The sequence below is a fragment of the Arvicanthis niloticus genome, chromosome 9, assembly GCF_011762505.2.
Source record: "Arvicanthis niloticus isolate mArvNil1 chromosome 9, mArvNil1.pat.X, whole genome shotgun sequence".
Lineage (NCBI taxonomy): Eukaryota > Metazoa > Chordata > Mammalia > Rodentia > Muridae > Arvicanthis > Arvicanthis niloticus.
The window spans coordinates 32,208,078-32,229,545 of NC_047666.1; the positions used below are offsets into that span (position 1 = coordinate 32,208,078).

The following is a 21,468-nucleotide window of genomic DNA, read 5'->3' on the forward strand; positions in this document are numbered from 1 at the left end:
TGCTCTGAAGTAAATGGATAGTGAAAATGTTCACAATACAAAAAAAAAAAAAAAAAAAAAAAAAAAAAAAAAAAAAAAAAAAAAAAAGAGCCATGTCAGGGAAGTGGAGTACATACATCACCACACATTTTCACCTAAATCCACACAAAACATACTGGCTATCTCTATACAGATACTTGAACATACAAAAAAGTTTGGGATACAATTTTCTCCCTTTGGTGGAAAGAATTTTCATTTGCTTGCTTAGATGCTTCCTGTTTTCTTTTAGAAGATATTTGTTTTATTTAGTTTATGTGTGTGTGTATGTGTGCGCACATGTCTGTGTGAGTGCAGGCACACATGTGTGTACAAGTGGTTGCAGAGGACAGAAGATCACTTTGGATCCCTTGGGGCTGGAGTAATAGGTGCTTGTGAACCACCAGACATGGGTGCTGGCATCCAAACTCTGGTCCCGGTAATTAAAAAGCAAGTGTGCCTAACCACTGTGCCATCTCTCCAGCTCCCACTATCTTTCTTTTTTTTACCATAACTCTCCCCTTTATAAAAGAGAAAGAAAGCTATTCCCAAACTGGGGAACCATGCACAACAGGCTCCTTCCAATCCAGTTCTTGTTTTGACTTAGTAGAGAAGTCAGGGACAGCCTTGCAAACAGTGAGTGGGTCACAACTCTAGTACTCTACTAAGTGCTTGGGCATATTACAAGATAGCAATTGGGATGCAGGAGTCAAGGTCTGATGAGTACTGGATGTGCATGTGCTAAGGAGAGCTGTCCTCTTTTGTCTTAATTGGAGCAGATTCCTGGTGAGACACACACCAAGTATCTCTCTTTGTCTAGAGATGTATGTTTATTTTATTTTGGATGTATGATTATTTTGCTCATGCCATGTGTGTGCCTGGGGCTTGCAGTAGTCACAAGAGGGGATCAGATCCCCCGGCACTGGGGTTATGCATGATTGTAAGCCACTATCAGGTTCTGGGAACAGAATCTGTGTTCTCTCCAAGAGCAACAAATGCTGGTAGCCACTGAGGCATCTCTTTAGTCCCCATACTCCAACTTTTAACAGGACACTCATCCAATCGCTATTTAATTCTTCAGAAACGTGTGGCAATGTTGAAGATGTAGTTGGCTGTCACAACTGAGAGATGCTCCTGGCATCTGTAGGTAGAAGTGAGGGGTGTTGCTAGTCATTCTACAACACACTGAACTACTTCTAAAATAAGAATTACCCATCTAGAAATGCCGACATGAGAAATCTTGCTTGCTATTCACTTGATTTGATTTGTTTATGATTTTCTATTATAACCTTGTCAAAAAGCATTTATAGAAGATGGCTACAATTATTAACTGAGTCTGAAAGAGAACCAGAGCCTTGAAACTGACTTCCAGTGGCCTCCTAAGGATAGAGTGTAGCTTTCCCTCTAATTGATTAAATAATAAAGACGACAAGAAGCCAATCACTGGGCAATAAGGAGGCGGACCTTCCAAATTGGAGAGAGGAAGAGGGAAGGCAGGAGACGAGGACTTCCTTCCTTTTGGACAGAGGGAGCAAGCCAACCAGCATGTAGGCTGGGGCTGTTAGTTTGGGTGGTGGAATCCACCAGGATCTGCCGCCAGAAGATTTCTAACATAGAGTAGTTGGTGAATTTAGGATGCTAGATTCCTCACCCAGAGATTGTGTTATCTGTTGATTCTAAACTAAGATTGCCTGGTGTTTTCCATCTCACAGCGATTCAACTGAGTTCCAGGGAAAAGTAACTGCAGCGGAGCACGGTTTTCGAGAATTTGCCCCAGCTAGCCACGGAAATTTGGGAGTGCAGAGCGGGTTTGACAGAAGCCAGCTTCGGGGGGAAAAGAGAGCTATCTTAGAGATCTGGAGAGGCCTTGGCAAGGAAAACATGCGGTCTCAGGCACGGTACTGGGCTGGGAACAGACTTAGACTGCTGGCCAGTGCCTAACTGGAGAGAGCGTGGATTGTTTTTTAATATTAACATGCAACAGTGAAGACTGTAGCTCTCTGGTTGGCTACCTCAGGATTCTCCAAATGATATCAAACCCCTTAACTGAGTGAGCTGAAGCAGAAGATTTGAATAATCGCCACCAATGAGTTTTGAGTCATTTGGAATCACGAGGTGACTACCTTTCCAATTTCATTTGTTCTATTTACCACTTCCACACTAATGTAAGAAGGGTCCATCTTGAAGTTCACAGATTTTTATGAAACTAAATGCCCATAGTCAAGAATACTTCCCTGAATGTGAGATGAATTTCACATGTATTCCATTAAATTGAAGGAATTATTCAAGAGAATGAGTAATAAAGAATATCACCTGAAGGTATACCATCAGCTCTACGACTGTGGAGTGAGAGGAAAGATTCCAAACCAAAGTTAAAAAACATTGTTCTCCACCCTCATTAGTCTTTAATATTTTGCCTCTAGCTAAAAGCATTTTTCAAATTCACTGTAATTTCTTTTGATAAAAAAAATGGTTTCTCTCAATTCATAGACAGCTAACATGATATTAGCAACAGAACTTTCATTAAGGGAAGGCATTTAGGGATCTTTTTTTTTTTCCTAATCTAAGTGCGTACCAGACAGCTCTTCAAAAAAATTTTTAAACCCACAAATATCTTTGTAAATAATAGACTCTAAAAGATCTCGAAATTTCAAACCTGCAGCCCATGTCTGTCATACAACATGACCTCTTCAAAGACTTTTAAACAGTAGGACTCACATTCTATTGGGCAAATACAGGACTATCCAAATACTCTGATATTCTCTCTCCGGAGGGTGATTTTCCTTTCTAGTCATATGCATCATAGAGGTCCCATGAATTCTGGGAATAAAGAAGACCTCCTGAAGAGCAACCACAAGAGAGGGGCGCTCCCTTTCACTTGGCACACTTCCCACTATTTGTTTAACACTGTTCATCATTTTCTTTCAAAATAAACTTAAAAACTTCAGTTTTACATTTCCCCAAAACAGCTGAATGAGTCAAGTGGTCGACAGTCATTTGCAATTAGAACTAGTGGGTTTAATCAAGATCCCAACTTCTACAACTGCCTGCTTTTTTCAATCAATGTGTAGAAGGTTTTCCTGCAATCCGAGCATCACTAAAGACTGTTAGTGGCCTTAGAGACTTCAGCAGGAATGGTGGAAGACTCAGGGCCTAATTCGATAGGAAGCAACACTGTCGAAGTGAAGAATATTGATGATGATGGACTAAAAAGAAGCATCTGGAAGTGGGATCAGCAGAAAAATGACACAAGCCCCCAAATCTACCTAGGTGCACAGACTCCTAGCTCAGAGCAATAGCTTTGTCAGTGACATCTCGTCAGCATCACCCCCTCTGAACACCTCGATAAATTCAGTATCCCCCTCCTTTTAAGATTAATTCTTCAAAAGTGCAATCTTTAGAGAGAATGAAAGAAAGAATCTCAACCCACAAGCAATGAGAAAGCACTTGTTTTCCTACTATCCCAAGAAGGCTCTGCCTTTGAATCTCATAGAATGGTTCTCTGTAATTATTTCTCATCCAAGGTATTTTTCTATGTGAAGAGAAAAGAGATCACAAGGCTAAAGCAATGTGAAAAGCTTAGCAGTAACAAAGGATGCCAGCATCAGATAGTGTCTGAAGAAAACAGCTACTGCTCAACCCCATGCAATTGTATCTCTGCTGGAATAAACTGCTAGACCCTCAAATATTTCAGCTGGCAATCTAAACTTGTGGGCTGGGGTTGTAGCTCAGTGGTATAACACTTAGCCAGAGCACACAAGGCTCTTAGTTCAACCTCTAGCACTGCAGAAAAGAAATGGAAACTTACATATGAAAATTCCTACATTTACATGATACTTCTCTGGCTAGACAAACCATACCTATAAGACAGATTTCATTTGCCAATTTGGTACAGCAAAATGAATGGGATAGCATTAACCTAACTGTCAAGTTGACACAATTTAGATTCACCCCGGAAGAGTCATTATGAGGAATTGTCTGCATTGGGTTGGCCAGTGGGCATACCTCAATTAAATTAATTAGTGTGGAAGCACTCAGCCCACTGAAGGAGGTACCATTGGCCAGGCAAAGTCCTAGATAGCATAAGGGCGGAGAAACCAAGCTAAGGGCACGCATATTCATTCTCTCTTAGATCTTGACTGTAGATGTGATATGACTAGCTGTCTCAAGCTTCTGCTGCAGAGTCTTCTCTGCAGTGTGAGCTGGAATTGTGAGCTAAAATAAATCTTTCCTCTCTGTCGCTGCCTCCCAGCCCCGCACCCCCTGCAGAGTATTTTATCATGGAAACTTGAAATGAAAGCAGGACAATAGCAGAGAAAATGGAAAATGGCTAATCAGGGACTCCATAGAAGAACCACTTCTCTAGTTATTAGTGGATTCTTGGGTCTTAATTACAAAGTACTTTTCCTGAAAGCATTATCACACTGAAAGTTTCTGACACATAAAGCCATGCCGTTTGAGCTTTTAAATACTTCACCAGACACAGAATTCTCTCAAGAATTTAATGGTTCAGGGGAAGACAATAGTAGTTAACACGTTTAAGATCCTAGCTGTCTCTGAAAGTCATTATCAGGGAGATGGTAAGAGGCTCCAGCTTACAGATGTGCTGCTGGGCTGACTTGGAGGAGAAAACACCAAGTACCAAGGAATGAAAGACAATGCCTGGTATCACTGCGGGGGGGGGGGGGGGGGGAGGGATGCAAAACAGAAAGAAGCAAAGAGAGAAGATATTCTGATCAGGCCCATATTGTTTACAGACTATGAGTAGTGCCAGGAATATCTTAGGGAAGGCAATGCCTTTATAAAGGAAGGTCAAACGTAATATTTAAACATACACTGTTGAGAGAAAGGCAAGCACTCAGTTGCCTCTATAACAGCAATTCTCAACTTTCCTAATGCTGTAACCCTTTAATACAGTTCCTCATGTTGTGGTGACCCTCAACCATAAAATTATTTTGTTGCTACTTCAGAACTGTAATTTTGCTACCGTTACAAATCATTCTGCAAATATCTGATATTTGACCCCTGAAGGGGTCATGACCTACAGGTTGAGAACCACTGCTTTATAAAGACTGAATGTGATGATTCATGTTGGTGCTTCTTTTCCCTGCACTCCAAAACATAACGTTTAACATTCATCATTTCTAAGATGGTTCCAGGCAATCTACAAACAGTTGACATTGATAATACAGAATGAATTAGTGATGGATTATTCTAGGCTTGGCTCCATTTCTCTTTGGGGCCTGGAGTATCTTTAACTCATTTACTGAACCTTGAGTCAGCAGAGCAACCTTGCCCTTCTAAGCTGGGGTGTGGAAACACTGGGAAGACATCATTTAAAGTTAAAGGCATGGGAAAGCTCCCAGGAAGATGGCTTACCTGCTCAGGCTTCAGCCCCGGGGGAACCCAGGCATACTCTTCCAAAGCACAGCCCGAGTCGTCATCTGAGGTTGAATTCCTCTGGAAGTCAAACATGAGCTTGCTGATGGTCTTCTCCATCTCCAGCGGCATCACTGTCACCATGTGCTCCTCCTGGGGACACTTGCAGTGCAGGCAGATTTTCCTGTAGACAGCAAACACAGCAGGTCAGAAGGAAGAAAAAAGCCATTTGTTTGTCAAGAGGCTGCCTGCCAGTTACCAGTCTTTGGATTCCAACCCATAAACACAGTCACCAGCTACAATCTAGAGAAAATTGGTTTATAAAGGACACAAATACACATGTCATATAAAAGCCACTCAGGTGATGATCAGGAACTACCAGGTGAGCATGCTGACACACAAACCCAACCTTCTTCCAAACACACACACACACACACACACACACACACACACACAGTGTAGACCAACAGATATGAACCATGACCATAATTCCCTTCACTGAAATACCCACCATAATAGCATTAAATATATAGAATACACACAGTAACCAGAAATATTGCCAGATTTAACAAACACTGATGTTTCTTTTCTTTTTTTTTTTTTTTTTTGAGGTTCTTAAATCATGCCAACAGAAAAAAGAATAGGTTATAAAAAGAACCATGGGTATTTTTTTTTTATTTAGGAGTAAGAACAACTGTTTTCCCCCTAAAACAAATGTAGCCCCAAGACATTCATAGGAAGATAATTTCACTACCATTAAGGTCCAGGATTTAGAGTCTTAATTAGAAACTCAAAATGTAACATTGTTTGTAGTTATTTTATATAAGTTCATACATCTGAATCTTTTTTTTTTCTGGGGGTGGGGGAATGGAGAGAACGAGTGAGGGGAGGGGAGACAGTGAGTAGCTTTTTGGTGCTATCTACTTTGTTTTGTGAGATAGGGTCTCTTGTCAGCCTAGAGTTCACCAGAAAGGCTAGACTGGTGGCTGGCAAGCCGCAGGGATCCACCTGTTTCAGCCTCCCTCTACCTCACCAGAGCTGGAATTACAAGCAAGCGTGTGCTCCCATACCTGGCTTTGTTCCTCCTGACTGAGCTCTCCTTCCAACTATGAATTACTCCATAGCACCAGTCAAGAATGCAAATTCATCAAGCTAAGCCTCTCCCTCAAGGTTTCCAGCTACTTCCTCATCCTTGTCCCTATCTAAATATTGTAGCAGTGAAAACGGTAAGGTCAAGCAACACACACATCTTTCTCTCGCTTAACAATAAAATAAACAGAACGGAATAGAGGCAGCAAACTTTAACAAGCTATTCCGAGTATGTGCTGATCTTTTTGTAGCACACTACAAAGGCAATGAAAGAGCCCAGAATTCTAAGCTCCATGTGTGTCTGAATTTTGTGACAACAGCTTTGTTAAGATAATTCACATAGCATAGAACCCACCCTTCCAAAGCATATAATTCACTAGCTCTTAATATAGTCAGAATTTCACAATCACCACTAATTTTAGACACCCCCACTAAACCCGTGAGCATGAACAGTGACTTCTCATAGCCCAAGCTTACATACCCTGACAACCACTAATCTTTCTGTCTCTGTTGGTTTTGCCTATTTTGGACATTTCACATAAAGGAACCATGCAAAATATAATCTTTTGAAACTAGACGTGAAATAATGGTATTGTTTATCCATGCTACTGCATACATCAGTCTCTTGAGTGTTTATATTTATTGCTGAGGAATATTTCATTGTAGGGATGTATTGTATTTGTGCATTGGTGGATATTTAGACTCTCTATTCTTTTGAACAATTCTAATTTCAATGTTTAGATTCCAGATTTTATATAGATCTATGCTATCATTTCTCTTCGGCATATACCTAGCAAAGGCATGACGGCATCACACGAAAACTTTATCATCTTGAAGAACTAGCAAACTGTATTCAAAATTGTCTGAACAATTTAAGTTCCGACCGTCAATGGAGGCACGTTACACTTTCTCTAACTCTTGTCATGAGTGTTATGGTCTACCTTATCAACGGTGGCCATCCTAGTGGATGTGCTGTGGTATCTGACTGTGGTTTTGATTTGCATTTCCCTAAGAGCCAAGCCAGGAAAAGTGATCATCTTCTTAAGTGATTATTATATGCCTTCTTTAGAACTTGTTGAAAAAAAATCCCTAAAGGGAGGGCAGACTGAGGAGCCAAAGGAAGGCCTGCCGAGCCCCAAACACAAACAGTAGAGAGCACACTTGATTTCACATGAAAAGCTGTTCACTCACAACAACAACAACAACAACAACAACAACCCAGAAAAAGCAAAGTCAAGGAGAAAAAAAGGAAAGAAAAATAAGCCCAGTCAATCAAACCTACAGGGGCTTTCTCTGTCTTCTCTGCTAGCTGCCAGCCTTCCACTCCTCATTTATAATTAACTGGAGCTCCCACAGCAAGGCATTTTTTATTTGCAATGAATCTGCAACCTTTGAGTGATTCCCTGACAACTGGAGAAGCTAATTTAATAATCTCCATTTACAAGCTGGAAACCCAAGTCTGAGGTGCTTTGAAAGGTGCAGTGAGACAGAGGAAAAGCCAGGAGGGATCTCTGGTTCCTCAATCTCTTGCTTCCCTTTTGAAAAAGACAGTGGCAGCACACAGTTTTCTCTTTTAATACACTAATTAAATAATTTCACCCAAATGAAGCATATCAAGGAGTGAGTCTCTGTGTGTGCGTGCGGTTGTGTGTGCACATAAAAGTAAGAGATTTGTTTTTAATGAAAAATATACATTTGTGAACATAGAACCTGCTAGCAAAGCAGGATTTCATTAAACATACATAGGCGCACACACACACACACACACACACACACACACACACACACACACACAGAGAGAGAGAGAGAGAGAGAGAGACAGAGAGAGAGAGAGAGAATGCGAATGCATTGGTTTCATTCTGTCAAAGTTGACATTCAACCTGTACATAATTGGATTTGACAATGACAGGTTTCTAAGAAATCATTCCCGATTCAGAGAGTGGAAATGCCATGTTCACCTCCCTTCCCAGCCTTTACCCCCAAATAACCTCTGCAAATGCCTCACCATAGTTGCAATGATCAATTTGTTTGGTTCTGCAGCATGGAATCTATAATCCCTTCTTCTATAGATTGTACAATACTGCCAGGTAAAGGCCATTTCCTGAACTATCTCAGCATAGCCCAGCCATTTCCACCAGTGAGCACATTTGCATGAAGACTAGTGATTTATGCCAGTGAACTGACTTGCATGATGTGAAAGAAATTATTATAAATGGGTGACTTGTGAGTGCAAAGATTTCACCTCACTTAATAACATCTCTGACCAGTGCAGAGTGACTATAAGCCACATTAAGTCCTTCTTTTCTCTCTCCTTTGGCCATTTTCCTTTAGAGAATTTTTTTGGGGGGGGGTAAGAAAAAAATTATATGTGGGAAGGTTCATATATAAAATTGAACTGTCTGAACTGATGCTACAAGAAGAGATGGCAAGCCCAATCTCTCTCATGCTCATCCTCTCCAGACTTCAGGCAAGCTTGTGGCTCTCCCATGTATGAAAACCTTTATAAATGATAAATCTGGTCATGAGAAACTATTCATCTTGTTGCCAAGACATTGTAACAAGAGAGACTCCAGGAGTAGAAGCCACATCCCTGTGATGGATTAGACACATCTTAATCAAGTCACCTGACTAGGCATGTTCACAGGATGTCAATGGATCACTATGAAGCATTCTTCTGAACACACCGGGAGCATGCTCTCTTAGGTAGTCTCTTAGATGGAAAGAAGACTTTCAGATCACAGTCTGAAAACCAATGTGAATTCTAACAACAGACACGATGGTCCAAGAAATCCAGGTGATAAACATTTTGAACTTTTTCAAGAGGATTTATGTTAATTCAAAATAATTGCCACATTGAAAGCTATTATGGCACTGAGCCTGCCTGCCACTCATCTGGGTATCTCCTGTGTAGAAGCATCCCATTGAGAGGCAGGACTACATCACCTACAAGAGCAACATCTCTGCTTGCAACTCTGCCAGCTATTCTGCCTCCCACCTTCCCTGGGGTATGGGTTCTATGGTCTCAAATCCAAGGCCAGATCAGGTCCAGGCTGCCTGCATATGATATTTAGGGTCAGGCATGCTGCTTAAAGCATCTTAGGTCCATTGTAAACTAAATGACACAGGAGGATCCAATAAGGCCATGTCTCAGGCTGCTAAGGGAACTTCGGGCAAGAAAACCTCTGTTAAAGTCAAAAGGCTAACATTACCCAGAAGTGTCCACAGCTTTTCCCCAACTGACAAACGTGCCCTGGGTATTTAAATTCTCCCATGATTCTCTTCATAGTAATAAAGGAGGCATTTTTCTGTTTATTATACTTACAATTTAAAGTTACTGCTTTCTTTCCCTCAACATACAATTAATGTGGAAATAAGTTACAAATTACAGATAAGTAAAAAGAAGGAAAAAAATTCTAAATACTCACAATCCCAAAGATAATCACTGCTAAACGGAAATAGCTGCTGGACCATTTTTTTCCTTAATAATAAGAAGCTGGAAACCAGACTTCAACCTATATGTTTCCCATAAGCCAAGGGATAAGACTCTGGCCTGAACAAGGACACATCACACACACACACACACACACACACACACACACACACATACATAAACACACATAAACACACAGACACACACACATACCATCCATCACACACACCCAATTCTCAGAAAATAGATGTATATTATTCAGCGAGATACCAAAGTTTGTTCTAATCTAGTACCCAGATCCAGGATTCAGACTTTACTTAGTATGGGAGATAACTGCCGGTGTGGGAATTGTATGTTTAACTATGGGTATCACAGACTGAAGGCTTGGGTGTCTCAGTTAAAACACATCTGAAAAACAGATTTCATTAATTGTCAACTTCTAATTTTCTGGGCAAGGAGAGACAGCTAAAACACGAACAATTTAAGACCACTAAGATTTGGCTCTGCATTGTACATTTGTGTGTCAGTCACACACTCACCAGGGCTGTGGTGACTTAATCACTTCCAACCACTGGTGGAGCTGCTTGGTGGAAAGGAGCCTGGCTTCCTTCATTGGCTCCACCGCCCACTTTCCCTGAATTCCCAGCCATGGTATCAACCTTCACATGACCCATCCCATCAGTCTTCAGTGAGTCAGACATTCATTCAGCTTTTCTGACATTTGGCAATACCAGGTTCCAGAAGGTGATTCATTTGGAATATTTTGGGTAAAGAGATGTCTCTGAGACTATAAAATGCCCAGAGGAAGTAAACAGATAAACTATGTTGTCCAGAAAGACACACTCTATTGTGCTAGACTAAGTCAATAAGAATAGAAGCAAAACCTGCTGGGCCCTGAGACAGTCATGTGATCTGGAAGTCAGAATCAAAAGTGTAGGCATAAACTCATAAGTAACTTGCTTAAGTTAACATACACTAGAACATGTGATATCCAGCTCCAAGACCAATGTCTCCCATAATTCTGTTCTCAGCAAAGGCCCACACTTCCCGTCTTCCTCTTCATCCCTCCTCCTTCATCCCTCCTTCTTCATCCCTCCTCCCTCATCCTGTCTACTTATTAATCGATCCATATATATCCATCAACTCACCTCCTCACCATCGATCTAACAATATGGAGTAATAATCGACTGTGTGCTAGGCATTGTTTTAAGTTTCTGGGCATTAGATAAAAGTCTGCTGCCTTCATTATAAGGTGGAGATTCTCGATACCCTCATGGAACTTCAAGCTAGGAGAAGATAGATAACAGTGAGGTAAATGGGGAGAAACTTTCCCATGTTAGATTGAAGATAAATGTCATAGCAGAGAGGGGCTGGGGTAGGTGGGGAAAGCTCTCTCCACTGAAGGGACATCTGAGCTGCCCTTAAAAGCCTATTGACTGCCAAACAGCTAGAAGACAACAACTGGGGTGGAGTTTTCCCAGCACAGAAAAAGCAAGCACCCAAAGGCACTCAGGTGGAGGGTGGCTTCTGGAGTTGTTCACAAGAGCCTCCCTCCCTCAGCAGCAACTACATTAATGGCAGTGACCAAACTGGTTGGCAACAGCCTGTCCTAAAGCCCAGGCACAAATGTAAGATCCAGGAGGCATGCCACTTTGGTGAGCATCTGGAAGTCCTTTCTGCTAAGGCACTTCTCCCTGGAATTCCTGGGTTTCTGTCCTGACACCCAGATGTCAGCACATCCGGTTATATGCCGCCTTTCTGGCTCCTTCGTCTCCCCCCTCCAGTCACAATACTGTGTTTATCTCTTGTTTGGCAAACATTCAGACTGAAGGAAGGACATGAACCCTGACACTTGCCATGTCTGGAAGAAAGATTTCTATCTCTGTGAGAAAGGAAAAAAGATTTCCTAATGAATACAGAGCTGAAGGGTGGAGACTGTGACAAGGCCAGCTGGGTACTTGGCTGCTGTGTGCTGAGTGCCAGAACCCTGCTGCCTGGTTCTGTTCCACTTCCCTGCCTCGCCTGGCTGGTGACTCCTGCCATCTGCACAGAGGTGCCCCTCTCTCCCAGCATAGCCGATGGCAGCACAGAAAACTTCCCAGTGCCAGGTGTCCCCTCTTAATATGCCAATTCATAACAGAGTCCTGCTGCAGATTACTTTGTAATTCGGGAGGCATGGAAGCAAGCCACCTCTGAGAAACTGCCAGTGACTTTGCTTAAACTCTTAAAGCGATTTCTTACTGCATCTAGCTTGGCAGATATGTCTCAGTCATGGATGCACCATAGTTTAGAATGAGATCTTCAAAAGATCATCCCAAGAAGGACCAATAAAAAATAAGAAGAAAATGTGGGAAAGGATCCCATGACACGGTGGAGGGCAGGACAATGACAAGGTAGATTGGTGTACCAGACAACCAAGGTCCTTGTATTGAACCTTGGAATGAGGGTCTATTTTAAATCTCCCTTAGATAAGGCTGCTTGAAGGAGAGACAGAGCTGCTATCTCCCAATTCCTGGCAGTCTTTGGCAGAAGACCACATCTGGGCCCTTTGCACAGAGAAAGATAAGCAGCCAGGGCCAGAACAATACATCTCCTGTAGCAGTGGGAACCACAGGCTAGAATCTACTGGAGTGGGAGGGTCAATGAATTCAGGGCAGAGATAGAATGTTTGTGGCAAGGCAGCTCCACTATGTGAAAGGTTACCCACTGAGCATCTACTTTGCCCCGTGGGCCATAGTCAGTGCTGCAAGGTGCTGTAGCAAGGGAATCCCTCTTGGGATACAAAAAGATCACACAGAGCCAGTCCAAAATTTCCAGGAAGGCAGCACTTAAGTTATTTAAGAGGTCATTCTTATTCTTAAGAGTTACAGGCAAATAAAGGATGATGTAGCTAGCCTAGTTCAGTAGAATTAAGATGTGTGAGATAGGAGGGGGAGGGGAGGAGTGAGGGAAGAAGAAAAGGAGAGGGGGTTAGAGAAGGAGGGAGGAAGCAGGGCCTGTGGATAGGACTAAAAGAGAGAGAGGCAAGAAGGGGGTGAGAAAGAAACAGAGAAGGGAGAAGGAAGAGAGAGAAAGGAGGGGAAACAGGAAGAAGAAAGGAGGGGGAGAGAGAAGATAGGGAGAGGGAGAACGAGAGAGGAGGAAGCACAGCACGTCTAGAGAATATGTAGACAGATGTAACAAAATGTTCTAGATAATATGTAGCTCAGATGTGACAAAATGTTGACAGGAAGATCTAGAACTGTATATGCAAGCTAACTACCCCAACCCCGTGACTTCAATATGTGGGCTTTTTAAAGAAGAAATGTCCCCATAGGCTCATGTATTTGACCATTTTGGTCCTCATCGGGTGGTCCTGTTTGGGGACTGTTATAGAACCTTAGGAGGTGGAGCCTTGCTGAGTAATTAAGGCACTGGGGTTGGGCTTTGGATCGCTACATCTCTAAGCAAGGCTGTCCTGCTTCCAGTTTGCTCTCTTCACCTTGTGTCTGCAGTTGAAGATGTGATCTCTCAGCTCCCTGTTTTGGCTGCCTGCTGCCGTGCCTCAGCCACTGTATGGACTCTCCCTCTGGAGTCATGAGCCAGAATAAACTGTTCCTTCGATAAGCTGCCTTGGTCATGGTGTTTTATCACAGCAACAGACAAATGTCTGATATACCATCAAACACTGCAATTTTTTTTTAAATAGAAAAATCTGAAACAAAGTGAAGAGTACTGTATCTTTGGTCATGGTTCATGTGCATTGTGCTTTAAGGGGTTCTGGATTGATAAGATGTCACAGAAGGCTCCCTTGAGGAAGCAGAGTAGAAAGTTTTAGGCAGAAGGAAAGGGAAAGAACATTTCTAACAGTTGGATAAAGGTGGAGGTGGGAGAGAACATGGTGCCACTAAGATATGAAGATGACAAGATGGCAGGTGGTGAGTGACACATACAATCTGTTAGGAGTTTTGGCTTTGTTAAAAAAAAAAAAAAAAAAAAATCCACAAGCCATTGTGGAATCTGCCTACCAAGCTCGCAGATAGCTAATTCAGCACCATTATGAGTAGACAGAGTGAGCTCTCAGAGGACAAGAGCTTGGCCACGGATGGTGTCTCCATGGCAACACCGCTACTTGCATCACTGCATCCCTATGCAAGGCTGTGGGTATCCAGAGACGCTCTGATTTCGTTAGCCGTCAGACTTGCTGCTCTGCTAAGAATAAACTAGGACAGACAGTATAGGTTAGTTCTCTGGACAAATGCCTCCACTTCTCTTTGTATATGTGCTAACTGGAATTTTATAACATATACGTTTTACTTCCCTGGATATTTGATATACTTAGGTGTGGACAATGCAAGATACTGATCATGACCCTTGTTAAGGGATTACACATTTTTACCATAATTTTTTTATTGTTTCCAAGATCATACAAATGATGTTCTTCATGTCTTAACACATAATAAAAAAGAAAAATTAGATATGACTAATCTCTTGGGCTGATCAAGTGCTCTAGAGCTCTAGACTAAATGCATTCAATTTAGGTAATGTGTAATTTCCCGTACCCTCTTCTAGGCCAGTTGGAAGATCAAAGCTGTCATAGCTGAGGACAGTAAGGTCCGGAGACAACCAATGCTGTGTTTATGGGCCTTTAGGGTTGGAGGTGTCTGGAGTTACCACATTGCTTTTTTTTTTGTTCCCTGAGCCACAGGAAAGGGAGTCAGTTTGGTTTCATGACTTTGCTTTTTAAGGAAACATTTGGTGAGTATGTGTTAAAAGACTCTGCTAAGACCTCTCCTGTAGTCATTGCTTAATCCTCAAACCACACTACGAGATGGGAATTATTATCTTCACTTTATATATGGGACAACCAAGACTGAAAGAGTTTCTGGAACTTATCCAAGCCTTCACCCAAGACCTCAAGGGCTCTGGGAGGCCCCTGCAGACAGACTATGTCGATCCCTTAATCCATGTAAAACAAGCAGTGTTTTTCTCTCTGCTCACACAGAGGCCCCCAAATCACTGGCAAGTCATAGGAAATTCTTAAGTGGCTGCTTATTAATAACATTTTCAGTTTATATTAGGCCGCCTTTCATCCAAGGGAACTTGGCCAGCTCCATACACAGAGAACCGTAGAAAGCCAACCATCTCTGGTGGGAATGGGGGCCAGCTGGCAGCTACATCCTTCAGGGGCTTGGCTTGTAGGGATTCTGGCACTGGTCATACCCTTCAGAACTTGACAGGGGCCCTTTAATATCTGTACTGAAGAGCTCAAGGCAAAAACTTCCCAGAAATCCATGTTTCTTGGTGTTTGAGGCCAAGGGCTCAAGATGACCCCAGTGGACTTGCAAACAAAAGCATCAAGAAATTGTGAGTTTATAATGGAAAGCCTGTCATTCATATTGAATCAGACACAACAGGGAAAGATGATTTTTTTTCCCCCCAAGGGAGGCCTTAAACACAAACAAAACAAAACTCTCAGGGTTTCCCACTGGAGGGACAGGAGAAAAGGGAGATAAGAGGATAACTTCCCTGTACCAGGCTGGGGTTTGTGGTTTTGTTCTTGGCTAGAACTCATTTCCTCTGTCTGCAGGAGAGAAAGGAAAGAGTGAAGTCCATAGGATGAAAATAACATTTCCTGGTTTCGTGCTTTATTGGAAAGAAGCCTTCAGTGGATTGGATTCACATGGTCCGCAGCAGGAAAGTTTTGAAAATGTGTTATATTCAGATGTGATGAGGCACTGGGAGAAAAGATTCCTGATTCCTCCTCCTCCAAGGCCGGGAGGATGTGGTGATTCCCATACTCTTGGAGCACAGTGGATGAGATGAACAGCTTGCTGAGGTAAGAGATGAATCTCAGTATTTATCCTCCCCTCCCCCACCTCAGGCCTGGGCTGCCCCAGCAGCCTGTTCTACTCTCTCTCCCACACCTCCCCTTCTAAAATCTAGTTTCCAAGATTTAGTTACAACGATGCTAGTGACACTCAACTCTTCAGCTTGCACAGTCCCAGCGGTAATAAAACAAAGGACATGTCCCCTAACTGTCATCGTCGGTCCCCGCAGACTCTGTCTCAGTCCTCTCTGTCCAGCTGTACTGCTCTCTACTCAGTCTTGGTTAATGCTGCAGCCAGGTTGGCCTGGTTTTGTCCCTTGAACTTGCTTGAGGCCAGCTCACCCTTGGACCTTTGCAGCTGCTGTTCTGCTTAGAAAAATCTTTCCTTGAGTGCCTGGTCAGCTGGTCTGTGTGTCATCACTTGTGACATCACTCAAATGTACAGACTCTTCTTTATTTAAGGAAGAAAGGAAGAAAGGAAGAAAGGAAGGAAGGAAGGAAGGAAGGAAGGAAGAAAGAAAGAAAGAAAGAAAGAAAGAAAGAAAGAAAGATGCTCACCTCCTCATTCTCCAGTCTATTATTTTCATTTTTCCTTAGCAGTTGTCACTATTTGATATTATTATTTTTGTTGGTATGTCTCTCAGATTTTTCTTATGGAGTAGAAATTCCGTAAGGTCAGGGATCTTGTAACTAGAACAATCAGATCCTTAAGTAGTTCACGAAACAACTTGAACCTCTAGTTCCTGCCCAAATCTGGTTTGGTAGTTCCCAGTGAACCCACACACTCTTCATAGTCATGCAAACAACATATTACTGGCATGTAATTGGTCTGCCTGGTCTGGCTTCAGTGGGAGAAGATGTGCTTAATCCTCAAGAGACGTAAGGCCCCAGGGAAGGGGGGAGGTCTGGTGGATGGGGCACCCTCTTTGAGGCAAGGGGGAGGAGGAATGGGATGAGGAACTGTGGGAGGGGGAAATATGGGGGGGGCAATGACTGGAATATAAATAAATAAATTTTTAAAAGTTGTTAGTTGTATTTTACAATAACTTACGATGTGTACTGTTATGAGGCCACAGTTGTGTGATTCAAGTATGTAATGAGAAGTAGTGTATCACAAAGATCACATCAAAGGAAACTACCTTTGGCCTTTGGCCTCTGCCAATGAAGTACACAAAAGAATAATGAGAAAGAGGACAATCATTACTGCTGAGACAGCATGATGTCGGCATCCTTTGATCATGCCATATGTGCTATTGAATATTCAATATTTAAAAGTTCAGAGACTAAACTGTTCAGAGAGCAGATAGACCAAAAGCCTCTGGCCTGCCCGCTGCAAATGTTCAAAAGCATTGTGAAGTTGTGAAGGGGCCAAAAAGTATCTGAGAAAAGGAAAAATCAAGGGTTACCGTGGCTGTAGCATTGAGACCACAGCTCTCAATTGACCCATCTATAAAGTAGAAGGAAATCATGGAATCTCCTTCCAGTCCAACAGGATGGAGCATTCCATGTAGTCATGGGCACAGGAGGCATGTCCTTAATGGGCTGAACACTGCTTGGGTTTTAGTCCTCCGTTAATTAAGGAGAGTTCCATGAACTAGACCACCATGCACCGCTCAGTGGAGTAGTTCCTAAGTGGGAGTGACTGGATGCCTTCAGGAATATGAAGAGAGCTGAGGTACTTTGCATTTTTAAATAAATGAACACATATACATTCATAAAGAATTTTGTACTTAACTTCAAAAAGGCCATCAGTCCTCTCAGTATTGGGGTGTACCTAAGAAAGCTTGGTTTCTTGAACTGCTGAAGTGTGAAAATACCTTCTCTGAAAGAACGTGAAGTTGGGAGAGTCAAGAGGTAGGGATCGTTCTTGCTTTCTTGCTCCTGCTCTGTCCCCTTACTCCTGCTCCCCGTCTCCCCACATTTCCCTACCAGCTCTCTCCACATGCTCATGGCCGGCCTCCTCAACTCCTCTACTCTCTTTCTGCCTTTCTCTTTCTCTGCTACCCCCTTAACTGCCCTCCCCATGCCCTGAATAAACTATTATATATATCTATATATCTATATATCTATCTATCTATCTATCTATCTATCTATCTATCTATCTATATATCTCCTACATATATATATATATATGGAGTTGGGGAATGGAATGAGAAAGAATATGATAAAAATATATTATGTATAAAAATCTCAAATAACACATTTATTTTTAAAACTTATTTTTTTGAAATACCATATATCTTGCATTCCCAATAATATTCCATTTTTATTCCTGAATATCCCAATGGAAAACTATTAGGATATTTTCAGCACTTTAATGGGTATACTAAAGTCATATTTTAATTATTGTTTTATATAATTATAACTCAATTTTAAAAAACAGAACTCAGTAATAAGAGATATTTTTCCTTTCAAACTTGGTAATATTCTTCATGATATAGAACAGAGACAAGCACATATTTTATTATTTGATACATACAAGTTTCCATTGTATTTTCATGAATTTTTAAATAGAAAAATACAGGTATACATTTTACAAACATTTTTGCACCTTAAATTTTTTCTAAATTGTGGTAAAACGTTTTAAAGACTTAGCTTCACAACCGTTAATCAGAGTGAAGTCCAGTAGTGTTACACATGTTCACATTGTTGTTTAGTCAATCAGTAGTCCTTGCTTTGTTTTGAAAAGCAAAACTTTAAATTTGTTAAATTAGAAAAAAAGAAATAAAATACCTCTCTACTAATTTAGACTTCCCACAAGGCCTCCAACCTTGCCTGGAACCCTAAAGACCCTGAAATGCTATGTCTCACTCTCTGTAATGCTCTTTCAAAAATTCAAATTAACACATGATATGGCAGTGACCAACCAGAAACACTGCATGGCTGCACTTCATCAGTGAAGGATGCAAAACAGTTCTAAAATTCAGTAAGTGCTTTGTGGGGGGCAGGCTAGGCAACCAGGTGTCAGACGGAAAGAAAGACAGCTTCAGGCGGGCTTCCTGATTGGCTCTGCCCAGTAACAACCAGTTTTCCACCTCCTTGCCTCTCAGAAGTCATTAATTCCAACAAATAAAGAATCTGATGTCCAGAGAGGAAGAACACCTGAGTTGTTTGGGCATTTTCTTTTATTGTGTATGTATTTAGTGTGTGTGTGTGTGTGTGTGTGTGTGTGTGTGTGTGTGTGTGTGTGTGTATGTCCATGTGGGTGTCTACACGTATTCTTATGAGCGTGCCCATCTGTGAAAGTAGAAAAACATGCTTCTGTTACAAGTGAGTGAAGGACAAGGTCAATGCTTGATGTTTTTTGTTTTTTGTTTTTTTTCTCTATTATTTTTCTACTTCATTTTTTGATACAGGAGCTCTCAGGGAATCTGGAGCTCATCTATTCAGGGATACAGTTATGTGCCGTGATTCCTGGTTGTCACATGGATGCTCAGGCTCTTAACTCAGGTCCTCATGTTTATGTGGCAGGAACTATACTGACTGAGCCAGCTCCCTACCACCTCCCCAGATCTGACTGGGCATCATTTTCCCTCTGCTTCCCAGTGGTATTTCGCCAGGACCCAGCCTGAATAAGAGCCAGGATGGCCCATCACTCCAACATGGGACAAGTTCCTTGCACCTTCTGAAATAATAGGATGGAAGAAGCATGGAACTCTTCACTGCTTTTGTCACTCAGTGAGGTATAAACTAAGTCCTGAAGCAGCTAATTCAAATAAAGAGTAAAAACCGGAGCCTTCTGAATTGAGTAGTTTTCCTTCCCGTGGATTCCTGGGTATCTATGACAAAGGCAATTTAGCACCAGCTCCAGGGACCTTTACAGAACTGCAGAACCTGCATTCCTGCAATGCCCCAGGCACATGCAGGTAAATATGGAAGCCTGGTCCCCAGCATATTATAGTCTCTAACACAGGAGTTTTAAAAATCCCTGTCTTCAACATCCAGTAGTGAAAATGACAGCCCCTCACTGACAAGATCAGATTTACTTAGAAAGTTCACATTCACGAAGGCCAGAGCTGGGAATGAATTTACTGATCTGCTGACTCAGAATCCCTTGTTTCAAGAGAGAAGAATGAAAGGAAACCCAGCCCTCGACATTAGACAAAAGGTCTTGAGCAACAACACTGGCCCCTCTCCCTAGAAGCCAAGGGGCATGCACACAGGCAAAGCATAGCTTGGCAGAATTTCCCGTTCCCTCTCATCTGGCTACATGTCCTCCTTGGCCCTTCCTACTCTCCCACCCATTCTCTCACTCACATCCTATAAGCCAATTAAAAACGGTAGGTGTCAAATGAACTACTATATTCTCCTTTGTGCCAATCCCTTGAATGCTTCCAATCCAATAGCTATGAAACAAGATTATTTTTAATTGCAGGGTCCATAGAGAACATGCAGAAGGAAAGAAATATTTACCAGTCAGGGCACCATGTAGGTATAAGGAAACCTTTTAAAAAGGTGGACACAACTCAGCACTGGGACTCTGGTTATGCTGGATGTGAGCCTCATCTTTATTCTTCACTGCTATGAAACCTTGAGAAAGTTCCTTAGCCTCTGGAGGTCTTGTTTGCCCAATTGTTTAGCACACCTTTGTCTCACTTTCTCTGACTTCCTCTCATTTTCAGGATAACAAGTCTCATGACTGCTCTGTTCTGAGCACAAGATATAGTCAATGGAGGGGATCCCGCTCTTCCAGTCAAGGAGGAAGACTGGATCTAACACGTTGTTCAAATTTGCAAAGCCAAGACTGAAAACAAATTCTTATTTCTAAAGAAGCCCAAATTTAGTTAACCAGAATGCTGACTTCTTCTATGTTATGTCAGCCATGTCAGACAACCAAGTCAACATGTATTTTCATCACACAATTAAGTAATTAATTAGATACATGAGAGCTGCATGCGTCAGGTAAATTATGTGAATCATAATTCATGTTGAGCAGCAAGTAGGTCCTCATGTCATGACAGTTATTACTGTTTCTATATACCCAAATAATAGAACACAGATAAGCAAAACCATGTATTTCTATGTACACTATAACTACTCTGAAACTGAAAATATATGTTTCTCAGTTGAGTCCTGGAACTTTCATGAATCAGTATCTCCAAGGACTCATAACTGATGAACAGAGGCCAAGAAAAGAGTTGGGAAAATGGCACGCTGCCTAGGTGAAATGAAATGCTAAGAATTTTTTTTGTCTTAGTTACTCTTAATCCTGAATGGGGCTGGGCAATATTTATAAAGTTTGATTTTAAGGAGGAAAATTGAGGAGGAGTTGAGGCCAATGGTGTTCCCAGTACAAGAGGAGAGATAAGTAAAGCCAGGCATCTGTCATCTGAGACAGGCTGGGCGATGACCTGCTAAAGGTCCAATGAAGAGCTGAACTCTCACCACATCCCAAGACAGAAAGGGCTCCACTAGTACCTGCATTGCTTACATACCAGTGTGGGAAAGAAGGGAAGGAATAGAAGTCTCCGCTACACCCTTAACAGGTGTGCCACTACTGCACCGTGAGCACATCTTGCAGATGGCTTCCTACTGAAGCTTGTAGGGTTTATAGCCACACTTCAGAGCAGGCCCCTTTCTCAGGAGTAGTAGTTGGCCAAAACAAATCAGACTTCATAGTTTCTTTTTTTTTTTTTTTTCCTGTTTTGTTATTTGTTGTGGGTTTTTTTTTGTTTTTTTTTGTTTTTTTTTGAGAGGGAGAGGGAGAGGGAGAGGGAGAGGGAGAGGGAGAGGGAGAGGGAGAGGG

The 21,468-nt window shown here is 42.0% G+C and overlaps 1 protein-coding gene across 4 annotated transcripts in view; it reads right to left on the minus strand.

Annotated features, from left to right (window-relative positions):
• Positions 1 to 21,468, minus strand: part of Prickle2 (prickle planar cell polarity protein 2) — a 321,687-nt gene that overhangs the window by 80,346 nt on the left and 219,873 nt on the right. For all 4 annotated transcript variants that reach the window (XM_076940135.1, XM_076940137.1, XM_076940136.1 and 1 more), the window contains one exon: positions 5,395 to 5,578. In XM_076940135.1, coding sequence (XP_076796250.1) covers positions 5,395 to 5,578 — 184 coding nt within the window. The remainder of the gene's footprint in view (positions 1 to 5,394; positions 5,579 to 21,468) is intronic.